Source organism: Myotis nattereri (assembly GCF_964212035.1).
Source record: "Myotis nattereri genome assembly, chromosome: 16".
NCBI classification, from domain to species: domain Eukaryota; kingdom Metazoa; phylum Chordata; class Mammalia; order Chiroptera; family Vespertilionidae; genus Myotis; species Myotis nattereri.
Genome location: NC_138091.1, coordinates 14,741,618 through 14,767,423, shown reverse-complemented (window position 1 = coordinate 14,767,423; position 25,806 = coordinate 14,741,618). Strand labels below are relative to the sequence as shown.

The following is a 25,806-nucleotide window of genomic DNA, read 5'->3' as shown; positions in this document are numbered from 1 at the left end:
CTGCTCCACAGAACGAGGCATGGAGAGTGAGCTAGCTGTGCCGGGCAGGGGTCCTGCAGAAGTCAGGCTCCAGCAGGAAATAGATGGCGCACCCAGATCAGCAGCATGCGAGGGGTGTTGGAGGAAGAGACCTTACAAAGATGGGGGCAGGTGGAGGGGAGCCACAGGGACACAATAGCTCGGGGCTCACTCTGTTACCTTCCCTAGGCCTGAGGTGCAAGCAGGGGTGAGGGGGCCAGTTACTGAGATGGAGAGAGAGGGCTGGGGGAGTGGGACACTTGACAGGAAATGGGACCTTTGACTGCAGGAGGGACTCGGGAGATAAACACCCTTGACCTCCCTCTCCTTCCTTCTGCTTCTTCTATCCCAGCTCCCCATTGGCTGGACTCACCCAAAAAGCCAGAGGGCAAGGAAGCCTGTTGTGCCAGTCCTGGGCCACTGGAAAAGGTAGATGCGGTCTGCAGGGTCCAATGGCACAGGTAGCTTGGGTACCTCGCCGGGGAGCGGACACCCTGATCCTTTGTCTTGGGCCTCCTGGAACTGCCATGGACCGCCTTCCCCCCAGAAACATTCAGGCCTGGTCACCTGCCCTGCTGGGGGCAGGGGCGTCTATGGAGGTGCACTGCCTTCTTGTCCCACCTGCTAGAAGTTCCCAGGGCAGGAAAAGGAGGGCTGGGGAGCAGAACCTGGGCACGGTTTCACCGTCCACTGCCCAGCCAGCCCTAGCCTCCATCTGAGATTCTTCGGAGTCCTCTTCTATGGAAACTTGGTTGGGGAGCCTGGGAGCTTGGGAGACCTGGGTGTCTCCTTCCAACTATATCCTGAGGGGTTACCCGACCTTATCACTAATCTGAGTGCTCTCATCTGCCAGACCAGGGGTCTTGGCCAGGTGACCATGATTTCCAGGAAGACCTCTGTCTAATGTCAAGGCTTTAGGAGCGTCCTCTCAAGGTCCTTTGCATAATGAAGCCTGTCTTTCCACAGCCAGGGGGTGGCAGCAAAGCTCTGTTTTGAAGGGGCCGGTAGGCCAGGGTAGGCGTTGCTCTCCAAGGCCCAGGGTTCAGAGTCCAGGTTTGGTGGCTAGGCCTCACTGCTGAATAATAATGATAATAATTATAGTAACAACAACAACAGCATCATTATTATTATCTCTGTTGTTAGTAAGACAGCCACAATGCCCTCTCCGATTTGGGTAGTGCTATGTAGTGGAGGAAACCTGCCCAGTATCCCATAGGGATCTTTCAACACCACCATCGTGCAGGTAGGAAGTGCTGGGCTTTCAGCTCATGCCTAGGCTGAGAGACACTCTCTGACTTACCCAGGTCTCCTGGAAAGTAGGATGTGCCAAGACAGAAGCCCAATCTTTCCTCCTGTGCACTGTCTCACCATGTGCAAGTCCCCTCTCCTTCCCTCTTCAGCAGACCTGGAGTGCTGCTGTGCCCCTGTGACTCCCCTCCACCTGCCCCCATCTTTGTGAAGTCTCTTCCTCAAACACCCCAGGGGTACCCAGCCCAAGACCCAGGGCCTGAATTTGGTTTCCGGTTGCCATGGGGGTGCTGAGAAAGAACACTCAGCATAGGAACCCCGTGTTCATACCCTCCTCTTTCTTCCAGTTCTCAGAAAAGTTTTAAAATCTTTATTTTTCTTCTCTGAGTACAATACTGTGCTCTAATGACAAGCCCTGATTTTGTCCTGCATTTTCTCCAACTAAAAAAAAAATAAATAAAAATAAAATAAAATAAAATCTTTATTTTATCATTTCCAGGGCTTACTTGGCGCCTAGGTAGGAAAGTGTCTCATTCATTCATTCATTAACTCATTCATTCATTCATCTCTCCATTCAATAATTGGGATTCTTCTATAGCAGTGGTTCTCAACCTTCCTGGTGCCATGACCCTTTAGTACAGCTCCTCATGTTGTGGTGACCCCCAATTTCATTGTTACAAATTGAACATAATTAAAGCACAGTGATTAATCACAAAAACAATATGGAATTATATATGTGTTTTCCGATGGTCTTAGGCGACCCCTATGAAAAGGTCGTTTGACCCCCAAAGGGGTCGCGACCCACAGGTTGAGAACCGCTGTTCTATCGCATAAGACACTGTTATGTACTATGAAGGATGTAGAAATGTTCTTTCTCTTGTAACTCAGAGGTCTGGGGGCTGGGAGCTGGGGTGTGAAGGCCAAGTAAGTGCAGAGACACTTGGGGGTGGCTTCCTCCTGGGGAGCCCCGGGTGAAGGGGGGGAGTACTTGAGCAGATGGAAGTTAGACCTGCTTTTGTTGGGTGCCAGGGAGGAGGGACACCATAGGAATTTTGGTTGATGACCTCCAACTGCATGGAGTATTAACTCCTCAAACCAGAGGAAGCTCCTGAGAGACACAGCCCAAGCCGCAGACTGATGTCCATCTGGACCCTGTCTTACACTCCACTGTGTCCCAGGCATGTCTCCCCTACCCCATCATGATAACAGGTTACCAGTGCTAACTGTAGGCCGGGCTCTAGACCAGCCGTGGGCAAACTACGGCCTGCGGGCCGAATCTGGCCCGTTTGAAATGAATAAAACTAAAAAAAAAAAAGACCGTACCCTTTTATGTAATGATGTTTACTTTGAATTTATATTAGTTCACACAAACACTCCATCCATGCTTTTGTTCCGGCCCTCCGGTCCAGTTTAAGAACCCATTGTGGCCCTCGAGTCAAAAAGTTTGCCCACCCCTGCTCTAGACTAAGGGCACTTCTTGAATATTCTTATTTACCTCTCAAAACAACCCTGTGGAGTCCATTGTTATACCCATTTTACACGTGAGGAAGCTGACCCTTAAGTCATGAAGGAATTGGCCCCAAATCACAAAGATAGTGAGTGGTGGGCCAGGGCTGGGACTCAGGGGTTGGCACCCAGGGCTCTTACCACCACAGCATCATCACACACAGGAAAACCCTCCCTCCAGAGACTCTGCCTGTGTGTGAGTCTGAAGAGCTGGCCTCTCTTTTCCTGCTCAACACTGGGCACCCTACCCGGTCTGCAACGCCTCTAGAAAATGAAGGTGTTGATACCGCCACACTGCTGATGGGCTTGTTGGGAGACTGGAACAGAGAAAATGGGCATTTGAACACTTAGCATCACACAAAATCGATCCGTGTATATGATATGGTATCATTGCTCTTATTGGGAGGGCGATGTGGTGAGGTGGCAGGAGGGCTGACCTAGGGACTGGTACCCGGACTTTGAGAATGGCCTGTTTCCTTGCCTGTAAAATTGAGGAGAATAAAGAGATGATTGTTAATAGACTCTTTCATTCCTAATATTCAGCAATGACGATGATGGTGGTGACCATGGTGATGACAGTGGTGGCGGTGGTAAGGATGGAAATGATGAAAGTGATAGCAGTGACAGTGATGATGATGATGATGATGATGATGATGACAATAGTGAGGATGCTGATGATAGTGATAATGGTGATGCCAGACATCTGAGGTCACCTGACCTCAGAATCATTTCCTGTTAGCACCCTGCTGCCAGCCCTCAGCTCCCAGCCCTGCTGTGTCAAAGTCAGGCAGGGGTGGGCTGGGGATGAGATGGAAAGGAGGTTCTAGAAGGATTAGTCTAAGACATTGGAGGCTGCTAGTCTCATTGCCTGGGACACAGTAACCCAATACTTACTATCAGTTAATGGCTTTAGTGAGACACAATTCACAGTTATACAACCATCAAGCAATCCATTGTGAAACATTTTTGTTGCCTCTAAAAGAAGCCCTGCCCCCTGCCGCCCAGCCAGTGTCCCAGTGCAGCTGCGATTTCTATGACCTCTGCCTCACACCATCAGCACATTGGGGCTCAAGGAAGAGACTAACTTGCCCTAGGCCACACAGTCGTATGTGACAGCATCAGCATTCCATCCAGGTTTGCTGGAACCCACAGCCCGTGCTCTGACCACACTGGGAGGCACGTCAGGCTCAGAGAACACGTGTAACCAACCCCAGGCCACACAGCTACAGGCATGAAGTGGTCGGGCTGGGACTCAAATGTAGTGCTGGCTCCTAATCCCGCTCCTTCAGGGTAAGCAAAGCAGCATAATCAGAATCCGTGGGATCCCTGGGCCTGGGAGTGAGCCCTAAAACTAGCAGTAGCTCCTTCATAGGTGCCTGGTCCCAGCCTCAGGCCTGAGTCTGAAAGTTAGTGGCTCCTGGGGCCCACCTGCTCCCTTCACCGGGGGCCCCGAGCATCGTGAGGGGGATCCAGCCAGGTCGAGAGGAGTGACCCCAGCCAGAGGAAGGAGCAAAGTTTGCAAGACAGGCCCCTGTCCAGTTGAGCATTTGAGAGCACCTACTACCTCTCCGCTGCCTGGGAGCTGTGGGTGGGTCTGAGAGGCGGGTAACGTGGTCCCAGGAGGGATGGGACGAGAAGCAGACTTGCTTGGAGGAAAGAGCCCTGGGTAGAGTCTCTGATCTTTGGGCCTACGCTCCACCCTGCCCTGAACAACTACAGTCAGAGGACTACGTCCATCCTGGCCCAGTTTCCCTGTCTGTAAATTTAGGGAGAAATGGGGGACTGAATTGGAAAGAATCATGAGTCCCAGGAAGAACATGTGCTATAGTTACCGGAAAGGGTCTTTATTTTGAGATGCTATGGAGGCCAGTGATTTATCTGGCAATGGGCTGGACTTCCCCTTTCTGCTCGGGGCAAGGAGCCTCCCCTTTCACATTCCTTACTGTCTTTATATGAAGGAGAGATCAGGCGAGGATCTAAAAGGCAGCCCACGGGAGAGCCACGGGCCGCGGTAATACACACAGAGGAGCCGAGTGTCTGAGTGGTTGGGAGAATTTATTTCTCACAATATCTTCCCTCCACTCGCCTGGAGGTGCCCATGGCAACAGGCATCAGGAGGGCCTCATTCTTCCATCTTCTGTGGGAGAAAAGAATCGTACACAGGATATGAGTCAAACCCAAGGCGAGGCTGAGTGTCGTCTGCAAGTGGGGCGGCTGCAAGGGCTGGAAGCTCAGACAAATATTACGGATGCATGACCAAAGCAAGGCCCTCAAGCCCCGGGGAAGGAGTCCGCCCCCTGGAAAGCAGGGCCTGTGGCCACAGGGAGGGATGGGAGGGATAAGATGTGTGGCCCCTGGTCCCTTGCTTTTCTCCTGGAGCCTAGAACCATGGGTTCTGGCTAAAGTAGCGACATCTGTGAGCCAACGACCAGCACAGGGAAGAGGCACCCACAGATACCCTCTGAACCCTTCCTGGGGCCCAGCACGTCTAGGGAAGAAGTCTGCTCTCACCTGGCCCCCAACATCTCGGCTCTTGGCCCTCAGTTTGTTGACCTGGGACTCGGCGATGTCTGCCCGCTCCTCGGCCTCCTCCAGCTCGTGCTGGGCCCTCCGGCATCTGGACAGCTGCGTGTTGGCCTGCTCCTCCTGAGAAGACAGACGGGTGGGAGGCCAAGGCAGCCCCTTACTCTGGCTCTGAGGCCCCCAGTCCCTGCAGGCCTCTGGGGATCTGGGGAACCAGGACAGCTTGGGTCCCAGCTTCACTGATGCCAGGGGAGAGAAAGCTGAGCAATCCAGGGGTGAGGATGCACCCTGCACCCCTGTGTCCCTGCACCCCTTTTCTATGCCGTCTCTCCCACAGCAGCTTTTTGAAAGAGACCCAAGTCCAGAGTCCTTCCCTGGCACCTGGAGGTGTCAGAGACCAATGGCCCAAGTCCCATTGCCCTGTTCCTGCTCCCAGCATCATCTGCCTATGGCCAGGCCCTTGTCTGGGTCTATTTCAGCATTAGCCAAGGGTTCCTGACAAAGGTGGCCTTCTGGGCCCCTCCAGGCTGGCCAGTCCCGCTGCCACTGTTCTAATGCGAGGAGCACGCGTCTCCCTGCTATGTAACCAGCGCAGATCTGTCCCTTTCATGTCAAGATAGAACCAACCAGCCCCCTGGGCAGGGAAGAGAAAGGACAAGGAGAGAAGCCACATGTTCAGGTGTTTATCGAGGGCAGGGTCCCCCCCGTTTTGTTCCTCTGAACACGGGTCCTGTGGGAAGCTCTGCATATACGAACAAGGTGCCCAGGCCCATGAAGGGTGGGAAATGCTACATTCTAGAATGCCTCTTCCACTTTGCAGAGCCAATTACATATTCCCTACAAAATCCGAGAAATCCTTGAAGTAAAGCAACCAGTTCAATGTTTTTAAACCCAGCATTTTCAATCGATTTCTTTTCTATAAAAGAAAATACCCCCCTCCCCTTTCCAGCCCCAGCTTCCTGCTGTTGACACCCCTCAGACCCAATGTCCCCAGGAGATACTTTGGGAAATGCCGGTTTCAGCCCATTTCATTTCTTCCCTGTTTGATCGAGGGCAGATCAAAAAGGAAGGACTGGGGAGATGGGCATCAGGGAGGGCCAGGAAGGAGGAGGTGGGGGGACCTCAGGGAGAGCAGGAGTGGTGGTGTGGAGGATGGGGGCCAGGGAGGGGAGGGGGATGAAGTGTCTAAGGTCAGGTCACAGGGGCAGGAGGGCTGGTGGGGTGGGCTGAGGTGGTTAGGGAGTCAGGGTGAAGAGAGGCCAGCAGGTGGGCTAAGACGCTCTGGGGTGGGTGGGATAGTGTGAACTGGGCGAGGCCCAGCGAAGGGATGGGGGAAGCTGGTCACATGGGGTGAGGCAAGGGCACAGAGGAGGAGGTGGGCAGGATGTGTTACATGGACCGGGGGAGGGAGGGTACAGGTGTTCTTGCTTTATGGCCTGTGAAAAACCGCCTGAGCTCTGTGGACTGTAGGAAACGGGAACACACTCCCAGCAAGGCTGGGGGACACTCAGACCGGCGTGGGCCCCCGAGAGCTCCCCCACTTACGGCCTCCTCGGCCTGCCTCTTGTACGCCTTCACTTTGGCCTGCAGCTTGTCCACCAGGTCCTGGAGCCTCAGAATATTCTTGCGGTCCTCCTCGGCCTGCGAACAGAGCATCCTTCCAGGCTCGGCCACCCCCGCCTCCGGTCCGAGCACTCACCCAGGTTCCAGCCTCTACCTGGTAAGTCATCTCCTTGACTTTTCGCTCGTATTTGTGTGTGCCCTTCAGAGCTTCGGCTCCCCTCTTCTGCTCAGCATCCAGCTCGTTTTCCAGCTCCCTCACCTGGGAAAGAAAACGTGGATTCAGGCCAGACCGCCAGGCTCTCTCGGACCCGGGTGCCTGTCCTGCAGGGTGATCTCAGGGTCTCCTTGGAGGATCAGAAGCCACGTGTATTCACGAGGCCAGCACTCGTGCACACGGCGGGCTTTGTGCAAATGAGAACGAGGCACCTTCTGTGGGCAGGGGCAGCCTCAGGTGCACACAGCTCAGCTGCCGGGTCCGGCTTTGCAAGGAAGCCGCTTCCTCGGGCGCCACGCAGCCCGGCGAGAGCTGTGCCTCAGCCTGACTTGCCCCGCAGGCTCAGGGAAGGCTGCATGGCTGCTCCAGGTGGCCCGGCTCCTGACCGAGCGAGGCAGCGGGGTCCCGGCGAGAACCAGAGCCAGGAGCAGTCCAGGGGCTCAAGTTCGGGTCCGCTGAGTGAGCCAAAGCAAGGCAGCTCCGCACTGGGAATGAGGTTTTGTGTACTTGGGGTGGAGATGGTCATTCCTGCCCGGGCTACCTCCAGTGTGGGGATCAGATTACACAAAAGGCGTGGAAGTACTTTTTAGAGGATATGGCACTACACGGGTGGTGTTAATTTCATAGCTGCGCCCTCCTTTCCTGAAGTCTTGACGGCAGAGGACAGCCGTCGAGAACTCAGGTCACCAACTGTGGCCCCAACTCCATGATCAGAGAGAACCCAGAAGTGGGGCGTGGGGTGGCGGCCAGCCATTGGGGATCCCGCTGCCACACACAGGGGCGGCTCTGGGCTTGCAGACTCCCCAGGTCAGCTTTGTAAACTACCAGTGGAAAAGGCCACCTCTGGCCACCGCTCCAAACAGGATCCCACCCCCTCCCATACCCTGTGGGTCCTGGGAGCTGTCTTCCTTCAGGTTCTACAAAACTTTCTTTCCCCAGGGCGAGCCCTCCAGGCCTCTGTAAGGTTTATGAAACCAAGGTAACTGGGCAGCTGGCAATGGGAGGATTTTTAAGGTTCCTCATCCTGCGGGGTGAGGGAGGGTGGAGGGTGGAGGCTGGCTGAGGGACCCTGCCAACCCAGGAATCACAGAATCAGAGGGTGGCAAGGGATCGAGTTCCTCCCTCGAGGGAGGAGCCACGAGAAGGGCAGGCCTGAGCTTGTGTTAATAGAATAGGACTGGAAATAATTAAAAACAACATGGAAAGATATTTTTTGGAAGCCCCAGCTTCCCCGGTGTTGACTTTCGCTGCTCATGCTGTGTCGTTCCCAGCCAAAAAAACCCTTTCACATTTCAAGTGCGCCCGTGCTGGGACCACCTCCGGGGGAAGCTGGCCGGGAGAATGACTGTATTTGGGTCTCTCCTGCTGGGATAAGTGGTCTCCTTCTCTCGGTCGCCTCCTCCTCCTCTTCCCCTCCCACTCTCTCATTTCCTTTCTCCCGGGGACAAGAGGCATCTGACAACCTCCTCCTCACAACCCTTCTTCAAAATATTAACTGGTAGTGGAGCCCATTTTAAGAACAAATTAAATAAACCATCACAGGCCTAAAGGGAAGCAAGCAACAAAGGGGCCGATCAGCCAAGAAACTAAACAACCACAAAGTATACTCCCAGAAGGCAGAGCGCAGGGCTGCCCTGTGTGGGGACTGACGCGGTGCACCGGCCGCAGGAGGCGCCAACCGCCCTCCCAGGGATGCCCCAGATGCCTTCAGAGATGGGGGAGTCAGGGGAGGGGGTGATCCAGGAGTGGGAGACGGAGGGAGACTCCAGGTTTTACACAGGATGGGCCACTATTTATCAGAGTGGAGGTTGGTCCAAAACTTAAATCCCACTAAAACGTGTACTTTTTAAATTGTAAACTGTATCTCACCCCATTTGTGTGGGTCTGAAACGCTATAAAACCAGAATGTGAACATTTACAAATGTCACCGCCCTGCAGTTATGGAGGCAGAAGCAGTCCGCAGTGGATTTGCGTGAGTTGGGGTGCAGGGATCGGCGGAGAGGAAACCGGTGGGATGCATGGCTCACAGGCAGTTTTGCAAGAGGTCCTCAAGCTACGGCTGCAGTCGGCTCAGCCAGTGGCCACCCTCCCACCACCCACGTTTCCAGACGGGGGTTCTGCCCGGGAGCTGGGCATCACTCTGGGGGGAGTCCCCTCGGGCCAGCTACCCGGTTCTCCAGCTTCTGGATCTGCTTCTTCCCGCCCTTCAGGGCCAGCTGCTCAGCCTCATCCAGACGGTGCTGCAGGTCCTTCACCGTCTGCTCCAGGTTCTTCTTCATCCGCTCCAGGTGGGCGCTGGTGTCCTGCTCCTTCTTCAGCTCCTCGGCCATCATGGCCGCCTGGGTAAGTTCACAGAAAACATCCGTGGGCCCTCCACCCAGCCCACCCCTGCCCGGAGCACCGCAAGATGCTAAGGTTGGTGCTGTGTGTGCTGATGCGTGCCTCCCTCCCTCAGCCGCCACGGAGTGTGCGTTGCACTCCCCTCCCCCACTTTGCTAGGCCATCTCTTCAGGGAGCCACCCCTGACGGACCTAGGTCTTAAGGAGATGGAACCTGCGTGTCACGCCCGGGCTTAGAAGCCCCTTCCCTCTCTCCCAAGGGCGTCTCTGAAGAGAAAGAAGGGCGCTCACATCCGTGATGGCTTTCTTGGCCTTCTCCTCTGCGTTTCTGGATTCCTGGATAGAGTTCTCCACCTCTGCCTGGCACTGGGCTATGTCAGCTTCCAGTTTCTTCTTGATGTTTATCAGGCTTGTGTTCTACAAGGAAAATCAGATACCAGAAGGGTAGGTTATCCTTGGACACGTCAAACAGTTGGGAGGGAGAGGGCTTGGTGGGGAAGGGTGTAAACCATGGTCAGGTTCCGTTCCTCATTGTCACACGGGGTGTGCGAGACACTGTTTTGGTCTTGACCAAACAGAAAGTCCCAGGACAGACCCAAGACTTGCATGTGAAATAATTGAATAAATGATAAAAATGGACTTTCAAATATTTGGGGAAGAAGAGATTATTCAAAAAGGTGTTAGAAGAAGGAAATGATTTGTTGACATAGTGACATAAAATGAAAAATAGTTCTAATGATCAAAATATACCATAAATGGAATTGCAAAAGTGAGGACCAACTGGAATACATTTGCAATGATTATTACTGAAAAATATTCCCTGTCTTAACGTAAAACAAATCGATAAGCAAAAAGGGCAAGAAGCACAAATAGGTAAGACACAACAGAAGAAATCCAAGTGGCAAAAAATATGATGAAATATTCTGCCTCAGTAATGAAAGAAATAAGAATTTTTTAAAAAGAAATATTTTCAACAATAAAATTGGTCAAGTTTTAAAAATAATAGCTAAGGTCTTTGAGAATTTATAGGAAGGAGCTCCCAATGGGTAATAAAAATTGAGACTTAATTAAAGATCAGTTTACAGTATATTAAAAATGTCTTTACTGTTTGGATCGTGAAGTTTTACTTCTAGGAATTTATTTATTTCTAGGAATATTAGGAAAATAATAATAATGGATATATGTGAAAACTTGATTATAAAGAAGTTCATCATAGCAGTCTTTCTAATAGTAATTTTTTGGGGGGGAATGATATAAAACATCTAATCATAGAGAATTAGTTAGATAAAAATGCCATAATACACAACTAAAATGGACTATCTTTCTGCCATTAAAAACAGTAATAGAAAAATCTCTAAAGATGTAGACACATGTCCATGACACATTGCTAAATGAAAATAAGTTGCAAAATGTTTGATCCCATTTTTACAAAAAATATAATATTTATGGACATAAACAGGGCTTAGCATGAAAAGTCTTAAAATGTTAACAATATGGTTAGCACTTTTCTTCTGTTCCTTTGCTTGCATTCTCTATTTGTTTATAAAAAGGAACTTTTAAAAACTTTTCATAAAAATGACAAAAATAAGTACTTTGAACGACAATCCTGACTTTCTAAGATTATGGCTTCTACCGTGAGGCCTTCTCCAGCCCCTTCATGCAGTCGTTCACCCTTCCTTGCTCTGACTTCCCACAACACACATGACCGTCTATGCTCAGAGGAGGAAAGGGCCCCGTGGAGGGACCCCGGCTGCACCTGGGAGTGCAGCAGCTGCACCCGGTCGCTGGCGTCCAGCAGCTCCTGCTCCGACAGCCTGCGGGCCCGCTCCGTCTGCTCCAGGGCTGCCTTCATCTCCTCCAGCTCCTCCAGCAGCAGGCCGCTCCTGCGCTCCGTGATGGCCAGCTGCTCCTTGAGGTCCTCATTGCTCCTCAGGGCGTCATCCAGCTGCAGCTGGGAGTCCTGCAGGGGGAAGCAGGGGTGAGGCCGGAGTCCACAGGCCGAGGGCCCAGCCACCCCCCTCCCCCAAAGGCCCCACGGTCACCTTGAGCTGGCCCTGGACTGTGCGCAGGTGCTTCTGGGTCTCCGCCAGCTGGCGGTTGGAGTGTCCCAGCTGGATCTCCATCTCATTGAGGTCTCCCTCCATCTTCTTCTTTAGCCGTAGGGCGTCGTTCCGGCTCTGGATCTCCGCATCCAGCATGGTCTGCATGGCCTCTGCCGCCCGCTGGCTGTTTCTCTTTAGCTGCTCGATTTCTTCATCCTTCTCCGTGACTTTGCGGTCAAGCTCGGATCTTACCTGGCTCAGCTCTAGCTGGACACGCAAAATCTTGCTCTCTTCGTGTTCCAAGGAGCCCTGATAAAAACACAGGAGCGATCGGAAGTGCTATAGGCACTTGAATGTGTATTTTCCACTGTTATGATCAAACTAGAGGCCCAGTGCACGAAAGTCATGCATGGGTAGGGTCCTCAGGCCTGGCCAGCGATCAGGGCCAATCGGGGCCTTCCGGCTGCCAGCCAGGGCCTTCCTTTGTTCTGCACCGCCCCCTGGTGGTCAGTGCATGTCATAGCTAGCAGTCTAACTCAGGTAGGTTGTATTCCCAAGGGGACAATTTGCATACTAGCCTTTTATTATATAGGATGAGTATGATAATAACACCCATTTTACAGATGAGTAGAACAACACTCAAGAAGCTCAAATGAATTGCTCCTGAATGTCCCTTCTAGTAATGAAACTAGAACTAAAACTTTGTTATTAACAACCAGGTCTTGAGGGGGACAGCGAATCCCTTTGAATTAGTGAACATTTTATTGAGTGTGTCTATTTAATAAGGCTATAAGTCGGGAGCCAACCTATTCTCTAAAATGTCAGGGCAATTGCTCTCCCTTTATCCTGTGAAACTTTACAAATTTACGCAAATTTCCCTAGAAACTTCCCGAGCGCCGCCCTGCACTGGCTGCAGCTGAGTATGTGGTCAGTGCAGGACTCCCAGTAGCCAGAGGTGATCATGTGCAACGGTTAAAAACGAGGGCTTCAGAGCCGGCTGTCAGATGTTTGGTGAAGGATTTCTTGCTTCCCAAGAGGAAACATTGAGGATGTAACAAACAAATGTATTTATCTTCAAAAGGGGAGACAGGAGGACCCCAGAGGATGCAGCAGAGCGCAGCTGTCTCCCGGGGCCTCCCTGCAGGAGGGGCCCCCAGGGGTGCGCTGGCCCCTCCTTCAGAACCCGCCCTCCTGAGCTCCCGTGTGCTGCGTCCCAGAACTTGCCTCCACCTCCTCCAGGGCAGCCTGGAGGTCCGACTTTTCCTGCTCCACTTGCTTCTTGGTCTTCTCCACTTCCTGCAGGTGCTTGCCATTTTCTGCCATCTGCTCGGTTAGGTCGGAAATCTCCTCTGCAAAGGACAGGCCTGATTGAGGCTGCGCGACAGGTTCCGAGGGACAGCGCAGGCCTTGGCCAGGCAGCTTAGGGCGGGCGATTCACCAGGACATTTAGGTGGGAGAGAGCAGGCGGAGCCCTCGGGGTGAGGTGTGAGCAGCGGGGGTGGGCTGCCGCACCTGAGCTGTGCAGAGAGCGAGTGAAAGAGCAGCGTGTGGCCCCAAACTCCCCAAAGCGCTGCAGCGGCCCAGAGGACCGAGGGGAGAAGTGTGGGGGCCATGCACAGGACCACATGCCAACTGAGACGGAATCTGGGAAACGTTCTCCCACAGGGACCTTAGCACCCCACTGTGCCCCCTGGTTGTGAGGATGCGACTTTCTGCCACTGTGCCTTCCACAGGAGGCCTCAGGCCTCGTGGAAAACTGAGCAGATGTGGGGATTGGGTGGGCAGTGGGAGGGAGGAGGCGTCCGGGGGTGGCTCTGGCACATGGGGGAGGGGTGGCTGGACGAGAGGGGGACTATTACACACCTGTGGTGGGCAGAGAACTCACCTTGCAGATTTTTAAATTTTATTATTTTTTTAGAGAAAAAGAGAAACATTGATTGGCTGCCTCCTGCATGCACCCCAACTGGGGATGGAACCCACAACCGAGGTATGTGCCTGGACCGGGAATCGAACCTGCCACCTTGTGGTGTACCCGGCAACGCTACAACCAGCTGAGCCGCACCGGCCAGGGCTCACCTTGCAGATTTTTATTCTCCCGCCTCAGCGTCTCCAGCTGATCCACCACCTCCTCGTAGGCGTTCCGCATCTTGAAGATTTCAGTGCTCAGTGACCGGGACTCTTTCTGGGCTGCCTCCAACTCAGCTTGGCCCTCATCCAGCTTCTGCTTCCACTCTGCCAGGACCTGGGGGTGACGCAGGGCATGTGGGGAGCAGGAAGGGGGGAGGGACCGTCAGCAACACCGCGGTTTACCCCTCCATCCTTAGGACTAGGGAGACAGGGCCCCCTTCTAGAGCAGAGACTCCACCCCCACCGTGATCCACTGTGTTCTTGAGGATGTTTTCATCTCAAAGGAAACAGAATTAGCCTTAACTAAGAAGAGAATCCCTTTTCGAGGGACCGTCACCCAAGTAAAGAGACACCGCCAATCCCCAAGCTCCCCGGACGGGGCCTCCATGCTGGGCAGGTTGTGTGAGCATCTCGCACGCGGGCATGAGGGCCGTGGCTCTCATCGCCGCCGCCGCCGCGCGGGAGGAAGGACCTTGTCGAAGTTCCTCTGCTTCTTGTCCAGGGTGGCGCAGGCGGCGTTGGCCCGCTCCAGACCCAGCATCAGGTCGTCCACTTCGCCTTGGAGCCTCTGCTTGGTTTTCTCCAGGGACGCGCACTTGGCGCTCACGGCCTCCCTGTTTTCCTCCGCTTCCTGGAGCCGCTGGGCCAGCTTTTTCCTACGAGAACCAGACGTGTCGCCCTTGGCAAAGGGGCACTATTTCAGAAGGGCTACATCGGGAGAGAAACACACAGTCTACAGCAGCGGTTCTCAACCTGGGGGTCGCGACCCCTTTGGCGGTCGAACGACCCTTTCACAGGGGCCGCCTAAGACCATCCTGCATGTCAGATATTTACATTATGATTCATAACAGTAGCAACATGACAGTGATGAAGTAGCAACGAAAATAATTGTATGGCTGGGTCACAACATGAGGAACTGTATTTAAAGGGCCAGAAGGTTGAGAACCACTGGTTTACACGGACTGGAATTTGACAAGAGCAAGACCTAGAGTTTGATGAATAGAGAGGATTTAAGTAACATCCGAAGGACCCCAAAGAGCTTGGTGGCCACGCAGGTCACAGAGTGGGCACCAGGGAGCCAGGTGGAATGGACAGTCCCCACAGGAGGGACAGGAGCACCTATGTGAATGCTCAGAAAACCCAAGGCCTGGGAGGAGGGGTGCTCCAGGAAGGGTCGGTTCTCTGTTCCATCACCTGTGCCTTGAGGTCACCTCTCCTACGTAACCTGGGGCCGTACTTGGCCTCCTCCAGCTCCTCCGTGCGCTGGATGGCGTCCGTCTCGTACTTGGTCCTCCACTGGGCAACCTCGCTGTTGGCCTTGGACAGCGCCCTCTGCAGCTCGGCCTTGGCTTCCTGCTCCTCCTCATACTGTTCCCGCAGCAGGTCACAGTCGTGGCGGGAGGACTGCAGGGCGTGGGCCAGGGCGTTCTTGGCCTGGGGAATCGCAGGGGTGACAAATGGCAAAAAAATATCTGGCCATTTCCCAAGGTAAGGTATAGCCACGTAAACCAGCATTTCCCCAAGTCGAATCGTTTCCTTGCTGCCTTCCCAAACTTGGCTGTAACAGCGCATCGCCTATTTTATGTACTTAATTTTTAGGAAGCTGACTCCTTTGTTACATTTAATTATATTTGATTTAAAAGCAAACTGTCGCACTACAGCAGATGGAACACCGTTAATATGTGCCGCGATGAGAAGGCGCCCCTAAGAATCAACCAACGGCGGCAAAGCAGCGTCATCGCCTTCTCCGTGGGTAGGTACTTGGCCACCGTGGCTCTGTGCCCAGGGCCTGCCCCCTAGGTGCTGGTCAGTAAATCAGCAAGTGCTAGAGAGATGGTCCCCAAGCAGAGACCGCGTCCTCATGTGATCAGAAGAATTGAAACAAAGGTCGATACAATGCAGTGGAGCCCTGCGACCATGAACACTCAAAGGCATCTTCGGTGCCACCGTGGGCTGCTGCCCCACCTCCGTGCACCTGATCTGTGCCATTTCCATACTCTGCCTCCTCCTGCAAGGAGGACATGCCCGGAGGCCTCCACACGCTTCCCTGTCTGGGCAGGACCCCGGATGGTTTAGCGCTCACCATCCCGGTCACAAGCATTTTGTGGTACCACCAAACGCAGCAATGTGTACATCTGCATCCTTTTAAAGACACAAATAAACAACAAGATTTTGCTGAGGAGAACTTAGCGGCTATGGTATCCTGGCCGGAGGACAGCGTGCTCCGTTAGCGGACCTTCTCGTGACCCCATCAGGCTCCGGTTCTCACTGCTCCCCGGCCCTTTCCATACAACAGAAAGACGGAGACAAATGTAGCACTGGCTCCTTTTTAGACAGAGCGTGAGAGATTGCCAAAAGATGGCTCCAGAAGTCTTCGCCAGTGCACGCGGCCCTCAGAATTAGAATTACACACGTTTGTGGACTCCTGGATTCTCACTCTAAGGAGCAGCTTCACGAAGCACCTGCTGTGTGCTCTGTCCTACTGTGCACTGTACCTGCTCTTTACAACTACGGTGGGGAATTATTCCTGCCCTCTAGGAGTTTACAGATCAGTGGGAGACCTGCAATATGAACACAAACGGCTAGATATTGGCATCAAGAACATGATGATGATGTTCATGTTTATGCAGATGTCCCAGGGGAGCCTCTACAATCATGTAGTCTGTTCGGAGGAGGGCAGCTTAAAATTGGGTATTGCAGCAGGGGCTGCACAAAGTGTGATAAAGAAAGAAGAGGCCATCTCGAGGGGCCGGATGAATTGCTGGGCAGAAAGAATACACAAAGGCAGGGATGGTCAAGCCAGGGCAGTGTGTGTGGGGAGGGCTGGAAGGGGACGCCCCTAGCTGGAGAGGGAAGTGCATCAGAACCCCCTGGGGGGACAGGGAACCCCAGAGGATGGAGCACCTGGAAGAGTTTTCTAGGGCTGAGGAAGGAGATCCGATGCCAAGGTCCCCTCACCTCGCAGACCCGGCTCCTGTCACACTGCAGGCAGAGGACAGGCCCGCGGCACCCGGCCTCCCACCAGCTCTGAGGCCTCCCGGCTCTCAGGTGCTATCCGGCGCTGCCATCCCAGGAACGGTGGTCCTTACCTTGGTTTCTTCGTCCAGTTGCCTCTTCAGCTCCTCCAGCTGCTGGGTGAGGGCCTGCTTGCCTTTGGTGAGCTGTGAAACCAGCACCTCCTTCTCCTCCACTTGGTGGCTCAGCTCCCCTAACGCACGGGCATGGCCCCGGTCAGCCTTGTGCCTGCCTCCCCCCGTGGCCCGCGGCACCGCAGCGACCCGCCCGGGCTCACCATTTTGGGTCTGCAGTCTCGCCTTCTGCATGTTCAGATCGTGGATTAACTGTGTCTGCTGGTCATCCTTGGCTTTGATTTCATTAAACTGGTCCTCCACAGTCCGGCACAGTCTCTCCATGTTACTCTTAAAAACAAGCCAACGTGAGTGGGAAATGGGTTGCTGGTGTCCGGAGTGGCCCAGGCTGTCTGATAGATTAGCTTCTTGTTAGGTTAGATGAAAATACAGAGAGCGCACAGAGGAAAGTTTTAAAAAGTCATTTCATCTGTGCTGTGTTTTTATTTGTGGTTGCTGCTTAATCACCAGTAGCTGGGAGCAGCCTGCCCTGGCAGACAAGTATTTAGTGATTTGTGAACAGACCTTTGAGAAAACGCCACTCAAAGGAGCCCCGGGCTCTCCTTACAACATAAGCAGTTCTATTCCCATGTCGATAACATGACCTCCTGATGCGTCTGTTTGCAGCAGCGTAATCAGGTGGGAGTGCTGAGCATCTCATTAATTACACAAAAAGTTTCCTGCGGTGGCGGCCGCGCGCCAGAGCCCCTCCCGCAGCCGCTGGCTGTCCTGTCTTTTCGTGAAGTTTGTTTAAAAACCTTGCATATGCTGTAGACCTCGTCCCTCCCCTCCCACCTCATAAACATAAAATAAATATATTGAGCATGTATTTGTCCTTAGGCTGCAAAGTGTGAGATGACAGCAGGAGAGGCAGGGACGTTAGATTCAGAGGAAAGAGCTCAGGGCATCTTTGAGGAGATGACTTAGGGGTGTGAAATCATTAACTCGGGGGTAGTCAAAAAAGGGATGGGGACTCACAAAGAGAAAAATCAAAGGATTGAACCTCGTAAAAAAATATAAGGCAATAGTCCAGCCTGTGTGACTCAGTGGTTGAGCATTGACCTACGAACCAGGAGGTCATGGTTTGCTTCCTTGTCAGGGCACATGCCCGGGTTGCAGCTCAATACCCAGTAGGGGGTGTGCAGGAGGCAGCCAATCAATGATTCTCTCTCATCATTGATGTTTCTATCTCCCTCTCTGCCTCTCCCTTTCTCTCTCAAATCAATAAAAATATATTTAAAAAAATAAGGCACTATAAAGTGCTTCTTCCACTGAATATTAAAAATGAGAACTGAGAGCATGGTGCTAAGATAGGGGGGCAGTAGGGTGGGTCTGGTTATGGGCACAGCACATGGGTGATCCTGGAGTTTCCTGTAACTCACCCATCCTGCAACCTGGCTTGGCTTGCTGGGGGTGGGGTGGGGGGTGCGGGGCGGGAGGGAGAAATAGAAAGAGAATACATACAGACACACTTCTCAAGGGAAGGGGGAAAAACGACACAGGTGGGGAAAATGGCTACGTTACAAGGAGAGAGGGAGAGAGAAACAAGTTGCAGTGAGGAAGAAATAAAAGGGTTGAATGAGCAGTGTGAACCCAGAAGCTCAATAAAGGCAGCAAGAGGCACCAAGGAGACCATCCTAATTCTCTGATCCTCTCTCCATTCCTTCCCTCCACAGACACCCCGACCTCTGGGCAGCCCTCTGCAGGAGGTCCACAGCCCCAGTCTGGGGTCACCCCATCTTCTAACCCAGCCGAGCAGTCTCAAGGACAACTCTGAGCTCATTATTTTTAAATCCTCACCCGAGGACATGCTTTGATTGATTTTAGAGAGAAAGGAAGGGAGAGGGAGAGAAATAGAAACACCAATCAGTGGCTTCCTGCTGGAGCCTGACTGGGGATGGAACCCACAACCTGCATATGTGCCCTGACTGGGAATCGAACCTGAGACCCTTCAGTGCACCAACTGAGCCTCACCAGCCAGGGCACCTCTTGAATCAAGGAGCCCACGGCTCCTCTCCGGGGACCTCTTTGCTTTGGCCACACACAGAGGCCAGTTTTCCATGAAGCTGGCGACATTTAGGCTCCGAGCCCTCACTCACGTGGGCCCCGACTGCATGGAGCTGTGGTCCCAGGTGGGGCGGGGGCCGGGGGAGTCCAGGCACAAGCAGGAATGTCCTCCTGGGCGGGCATTTCTGACAATGGCCTGAGGAGGCCTGAGCAGGCAGGGCCCTCATTCTCCAAGGAGCCAGTAATCTGTGACTTATTTCTCATTCTAAATAAATATGTACTTACATGCTTAACTTTGTGTTTGTATTTTATGTACATTTTCCTTAAAGGCGCCCCCCCCCCCGAGTTTTCTATGCTTTTAGTGCCGCAAAACCTGGGCCTGCCCTGGGCCTCCCAGGGCTCTGCTTCCCAGGGACTCGTGCTGTGGGCTCAGAGAAGCTCACCTAGCAAGTCCCCTCGGTGCAATCCACCCACAGGTTTCGTTCTAGAAAATGCGGGATGGATCGGAAACTTTGTGGAAAACTCTGGGAAGATGATGAGGGCTGGAGTTGTATTAGGTCAGCGGTTCTCAACCTGTGGGGGTCGAATGACCCTTTCACAGGGGTCGCCTAAGACCATCGGAAAACACATATTGAATATATAACTGCATATTGTTTTTGTGATTAATCACTATGCTTTAATTATGTTCAATTTGTAACAATGAACATACATCCTGCCTATCAGATATTTACATGACGATTCATAACAGTAGCAACATTACAGTTATGAAGCAGCAACGAGAATAATTTTATGGTTGGGGGTCACCACAACGTGAGGAACTGTATGAAAGGGTCGCGGCATGAGGAAGGTTGGGAACCACTGTATTAGGTCATTGGGTCAAGCTCGACTGACTTGAATTGAGTTGGGGACTTGAGAGCAGGCAGCGTGGGGAGAGGGATTCGGGGTAGAACGTGCAGGGAGTTAGGGCATTTTCTGACACCTGCCCGCTGGGCAGTGGCTATGGCAGCCTCGCGTCTGCCAAGAGCCGAGAGGCAGGTACCTTCGACTTGGAGACGCTCTCGATGTTGCTGGCCATGTCATCGATCTCCATCTTCAGCTCGCTCTTCTCCTTCTCCAGCTTCTGCTTGACCCTCTGCAGGTTGTCTATCTGCTCCCCAAGTTCAGCCACACTGTCCGCGTGCTTCTTCCTCAGAGCAGCCGCCGTGGCTTCGTGCTGCAGCGTGGCCTCCTCCAGGTCCCTGCGCAGCTTCTGGAACTCAGCCTCCCGCTTCTTGTTCATCTCAACCTGGGCTGAGGTTGCCCCACCAGCTTCCTCCAGCCGCTCGCTGATCTCCTCCAGCTCCCGGGAGAGGTCCGAGCGCTGCTTCTCAATCCTGCCTCTGAGCGTGCGTTCTGCTTCCATCTCCTCCTCCAGCTCCTCCGTGCGGGCCTGCAAGGGCTTGTGTCAGCACGGCTGTGGGGGCAGCAGCCGCGTGGGGAGGGCAGGAGGGTGCGGGATAGAGCGCAGGCCGCGTGAACTGAAGAACACACTATACGACTAAATTAGTGTCGAAAACTCAGCAACAATCCAACTGTCCCCCAGTAGGGAGGTGGTCAGGTCCGCCATGAGGGAGCTGCGCCCTCTGGGCGTCCGCAGCAGCTGGTCCATGGCACCATGGACAGCTCTGCAGGATGAATTGAGTAAGTTGTGGAATGATAGTCTCAGCATGACATTTATATGTATATTTTATGTATATATTTATGTACATATATATATAATAATGTTCTTGTTCCCTATATTTTTATGCATATATATATAAGCTTATGCGTGTGTTGTATATATAACATAGCACTAGAGGCCCGCTGCATGAATTTGTGCACAGGTGGGGTCCCTCAGCCTGGCTGGCGATCAGGGCCATTGGGGCTGATCAGGGCAGGCTGGACAGGGGTGTGGGGGGAGACCACAGGCAGTTGTCTAGCCAGGGTGAGGGACCATGGGAGGCCAGCTGGGGGGTGGGGGAGGGACCACAGGAGGTTGGCTGGCCATGGGAGGTTGGCTATAGGAGCTCACTGACCACCAGGGGGCAGCTCCTGCATTGAGCATCTGCCCCCTGGTGGTCAGTGTGCATCACAGTGACTGGTCGTTCAGTAGTTTGGTTGTTTGGTCATTTGGTCGCTTAGGCTTTTATAGATATAGATATATTTTGAGGTCTTATGTACATAAATCCATAGTGACACATCCAGAAGGATGCACCTCCAACTGGCACTGGTGGTGACCCCCGAGAAGACGGCGAAGGCACTGGGCTCAGAGTGGCGAGCAAAGCAATGTCCTGCCTCATTGGTAAGAGGTTAATCATGTCCAAGGACACCCATGGATGTGGGACTTGGAAAATTGAAATATTAACTTCTGTAAATAAAGGGAAGGAAGGACATTGTCTCCAGCTGCCAGGGGAGGGAGGAAAGAAGCAGCGACGGAAGCAGAGGGGATGGCGGGGCGGGGCGGCGCGGCCCAGGGCACTGTCAGGGGCTCCCAGCCTCACCTGCAGCTCTTTAATCTTCTTCTGTAACTGCAGACTGTGGACTTGCTCGTCGTCCATCTTGCTCTGTAACTGACTGATGTCAAACTCCTTCCTGCAAATAGATACACATGCATTTCGCATGAAAGAGAAGCCTGTTAAAGGGGAAGCTGGCTTTCGTGCTCGCACACAGAGGACCAGATGAAACAGCTACTTTTTCAGTTTCTCCTCTACTTGCTGCCTGTCGTTCTCCAGATCCATGATGGCTTCCTGGGCCATCTTCAGGTCTCCTTCCAGCTTCCTCTTCACTCTCTCCAGGTCGGCCCGCAGCTTCTTCTCCTGCTCCAGGCAGCCCTCGAGCTGGGGAGAAAGGGGGAAGGCTGAGGCCCTCCCGGGAGAGTGAGCGTGCCCCTTAGCCAGGCTCCAGGGCGTCCTGGGCTCTGAGGGGAGGGAGCAGGTTTGCCTTTCCTCCTCCAGCAGAGGCTCCCCCAGGGGCTGGCGCCTCAGAGGCTCCCATGGTGCCTCTTTCAGCCGATTCCCGATTCCCAGGTGGCCTGTCCTGGGACAGGTTCCCTGCAGAAACATGGTGCCCACAGGGTCGTGCTCTTGCCCAGGCAGGAACAAACGGGGCTCTGGGGGTGGGCACTGCCACAGCCATGCCCAAGGGCCTAGATGCTCACTGTCCCCCTCCCCACTTACACCATGCACTGCGGGGAGCCCAGGGCAAAGTGTGTGTGTGTGTGTGTGTGTGTGTGTGTGTGTGTGTGTGTGTCTGTGCGCACACATGCATGTGGGCACCTGTGGGTGTGTGTGGGGGGAGTGTAGGGGTGGAGCACACCTTCTCTGGCCTCAGGGACACCTGGTCAAGTTCTAGCCACAGTTGTGCGTGAAACCCAGAGACGCTGAACCTGGCTCTTAGCTCAAGAACAAATGTAACACGGTGGGAGAAATGACCATTTTCATGGTCACAAATAGAACTCATTTTTAGCAATGTTAGAACAAAATTGAAGCTTTGGGGACCCAAAGACCTAGAAATGGATGCCAGTGATGATGATGATGATGATGATGATGATGATGATGATGACGACGATATTAGCTCATGGTTCACTAACACTACGTGCTGAGCTTTCCTTGGCACCCTCTGAGGTGGAGCTAGTTGTGTCCCGGTTTCACAAGGTGGAAACTGAGGCCTCGGAGTCTAAGTGCTTGCTCAGCATTCCAGATGTGCTTGGAAAGGGCTGAGATTGCAACTCAGCAACTCTGATTCCAGAGTTATAAGCTCAGCCCCTGCATCCTGCCTAGACCCCTCCATCCCACCTAGACCCCTGCATCCCGCCTAGACCCCTGCATCCCGCCTAGACCCCTGCATCCCGCCTAGACCCCTGCATCCCGCCTAGACCCCTGCATCCCGCCTAGACCCCTGCATCCCGCCTAGACCCCTGCATCCCACCTAGACCCCTGCATCCTGCCTAGACCCCTGCATCCCACCTAGACCCCTGCATCCCGCCTAGACCCCTGCATCCTGCCTAGACCCCTGCATCCCACCTAGACCCCTGCATCCCGCCTAGACCCCTGCATCCCACCTAGACCCCTGCATCCCGCCTAGACCCCTGCATCCCGCCTAGACCCCTGCATCCCACCTAGACCCCTGCATCCTGCCTAGACCCCTGCATCCCACCTAGACCCCTGCATCCCGCCTAGACCCCTGCATCCTGCCTAGACCCCTGCATCCCACCTAGACCCCTGCATCCCGCCTAGACCCCTGCATCCCGCCTAGACCCCTGCATCCTGCCTAGACCCCTGCACCCCACCTAGACCCCTGCATCCCGCCTAGACCCCTGCATCCCGCCTAGACCCCTGCATCCTGCCTAGACCCCTGCATCCCGCCTAGACCCCTGCATCCCACCTAGACCCCTGCATCCTGCCTAGACCCCTGCACCCCGCCTAGACCCCTGCACCCCGCCTAGACCCCTCCATCCCGCCTAGACCCCTGTATCCCGCCTAGACCCCTGCATCCCATCTAGACCCCTGCATCCCGCCTAGACCCCTGCCTCCCGCCTAGACCCCTCCATCCCGCCTAGACCCCTGCATCCCGCCTAGACCCCTGCATCCTGTCTAGACCCCTGCATCCTGTCTAGACCCCTGCATCCCACCTAGACCCCGCCTTTCCTGAGCGTCTGCAGGCGCCGGGTTTGAGAGCCCAGCAGAGAAACGCCCTCACGTCATCTGCCTGCTGCTCCAGCTTGACGTTGACTTTGATGAGACCATTGACTTTGTCCTCTTCGACCTGCAGGTCATCCAGGGTCTGCTGGTGGGCCTCCTGCAGGGCCTTCTTCTCCCTGGTCAGCTTCGAGATGCTTTCTTCAAGGGCCGTCATTTCCTCGGAAAGGTTCTTTACCTGGGACAATGTCAACACCAGTCCAAGTCAGACAGTTAAACCAAGGCGTCCAGCAAAGGCTACTGATTCTCTTATTGAAGGACTTGGCTAAGTGGTGACCTTCTATTGAAGGACACCGTTCGATGAGAATATGCTGCCTCTGAAGGGAACACGCCAATCTCTATTCACCTGACGCATCACGGGAACTTGCTTATTAGGTTGGCTGCTGGGGGTTTAGAATGAGGCAGGAAGGGGAAGGATAATCCGGAATGGGGGTCCTAAGTTGTCCGGAAGCAGGACAAGGGCACCGAACACGGAACTTGAAAGCATTAAATTAAACGCTGCCCCATGTGCAACATTCTTCCAGATCACAGAGTACTAACTCCTGGCCCGTAGGCTGAATCCAACCACAGACTCCTTTTCTTTGAATAAGTTACCAACTTTGAAAAACTTGAGATGTCACATAAAATCTGGGTTTCTGGTCTCTTACCGAAAGTTGGAAGCCCTGGCAATGCTGGATTCCCATCCTCACCTGGCAACAGCTGGCTGGCGCTGTCATGGCTGCCACTTGTGCACAGAGTAAATGCTCTCCAGTTTGCCACAATCTTCACCGCTCCCTATTGTCTCTTTCCACTACATCCAGTTGTCCACCCAGCACTGACTGAGTCATCCCACACCTGGCCAACATCATCCTATGTTCTATCTCATTGGCAGCCAATATGAAATGAATCATGTACTGTGCACTCTTCACTTAGTTCTGTGAAATATTTACTCTTTTGTGTGCATGTAATTTTAGTCTACACATGGCATCGTGCTGTGTCTTTCATTTTCCTACTTTCCTCCACTCAGCACTAGTTCTTTTATATCTATCTTGATTCTCTATGAGCATCCTCCACATCTCACCTCTCCATTCCCCAGCAGGGGCCCTGATGCTGCCTCCAGCTCGACACCCGCCCCCCACCCCACGCCCGCCCACCACCACAGGCAATGCTGCCACGAACATCCTCACACATGTCCCGGTACGAACTGGAGTGAAATGTCCCTGGTCTCTACACTGAGGAGCAAAAACACCGGGTTGAGGATGTGTGGATTCTGAATTCAACGATATATTTCCAGATGGCTTTCCTGAAGGCTGCGCGCGTCAGTGCGTCAGTCCATACCAATAGTGCCCCCCTGCCATTATCCAGTTTTCTGCCTCCTTCCCCCTCTGCCTCCCTCATTATCTGCCTGGCCCTGGGGGCATTCTGCCTCCCTCATTATCTGCCTGGCCCTGGGGGCATTCTTGTTTGCTCTTCCTGTGTCAAGTGAATTGAAACAAAGATGAACGGGACTCCAAACCTCCTGCTTTGTGGAGGAAGTGGTGGGGCTGGGAGTCTGGTACCCCCAGGGAGGGCTGAGAAGCCTGCAGGGTAGAGAACAGGGTGGAATGGGGTGGACTCCAGCCACCCTCCACTCCTCCTGCCGCCACGCCAGGCAATGCTGGGTTAGTGGGGGTCCCGCCTGCCTGCCTCTTCCTTGCAGAGAGGAGTCAGGACCAGCCAAGAAGCCGCGGGGTCCCTGGGGCTCGCCCACCTTGTTCTCCGTGGCATGCTTCTCCTTCTCCACTTTGGTCAGGGTCAGCTCCAGGTCGTCGATGTCTCTTTTGAGAGAGGAGCACTTATCCTCCAGGTTCCTCTTCTTGGCAACAAGCTCAGAGTTCGTTTCTTCCTCCTCTTCCAGCCTCTCATTCAGCTCCTTGACCTTGGCTTCCAGCTGAATCTTGCATTTGATGAGCCCCTCACACCGCTCCTCGGCGTCCATCAGGTTTTCCGTTTCCTGGAGGGACCGGGGCGTTATGTGTTGCTCAGGCTCCTGACAGACCCTGGGAAGGAAGGGCTTTGCCCTCCCCAAGCCCATTAACTAGTGCCAAGGAGTGGTCACACACACACACACACACACACACACACACACACACAGACTCACACACGCACGCACACGCACACACACCCCCTCACGTGCATATAGCATCCACATGCTTCATTTTAAACCACTGTGGGCACCACCCACTTCATAAAAACTCACCTCAAATAACTTCAAGCCAAGGCATTCGTGGAGTTGATAAAGCCTCTGCTAATTCTCGATGCCCAACCATCTCACTCTGCCTACTGCCACCAGCTAAAAAGTAACTGATCCCAATGTTATCACAAACTAACGAATATCTGGAAAATGTCACTGCCTTT

At 53.6% G+C, this 25,806-nt stretch overlaps 1 protein-coding gene across 1 annotated transcript in view; it reads right to left on the bottom strand.

Moving 5' to 3' along the window:
• Positions 1-3,304: 3,304 nt before the first annotated feature.
• LOC308532645 (myosin-13) overlaps positions 3,305-25,806 on the bottom strand; it is a gene marked incomplete at both ends in the record, with an annotated part of 49,529 nt that continues 27,027 nt past the window's right edge. The window contains 19 exons of the mRNA XM_081110169.1: positions 3,305-3,475; positions 5,284-5,418; positions 6,841-6,936; positions 7,013-7,117; positions 9,241-9,411; positions 9,703-9,828; positions 11,168-11,371; positions 11,454-11,762; positions 12,678-12,802; positions 13,530-13,695; positions 14,053-14,236; positions 14,818-15,014; positions 16,670-16,788; positions 16,873-16,999; positions 19,755-20,144; positions 21,235-21,325; positions 21,425-21,570; positions 23,432-23,608; positions 25,160-25,402. Coding sequence (XP_080966295.1) covers positions 3,305-3,475; positions 5,284-5,418; positions 6,841-6,936; positions 7,013-7,117; positions 9,241-9,411; positions 9,703-9,828; positions 11,168-11,371; positions 11,454-11,762; positions 12,678-12,802; positions 13,530-13,695; positions 14,053-14,236; positions 14,818-15,014; positions 16,670-16,788; positions 16,873-16,999; positions 19,755-20,144; positions 21,235-21,325; positions 21,425-21,570; positions 23,432-23,608; positions 25,160-25,402 — 3,282 coding nt within the window. The remainder of the gene's footprint in view (positions 3,476-5,283; positions 5,419-6,840; positions 6,937-7,012; positions 7,118-9,240; positions 9,412-9,702; positions 9,829-11,167; positions 11,372-11,453; positions 11,763-12,677; positions 12,803-13,529; positions 13,696-14,052; positions 14,237-14,817; positions 15,015-16,669; positions 16,789-16,872; positions 17,000-19,754; positions 20,145-21,234; positions 21,326-21,424; positions 21,571-23,431; positions 23,609-25,159; positions 25,403-25,806) is intronic.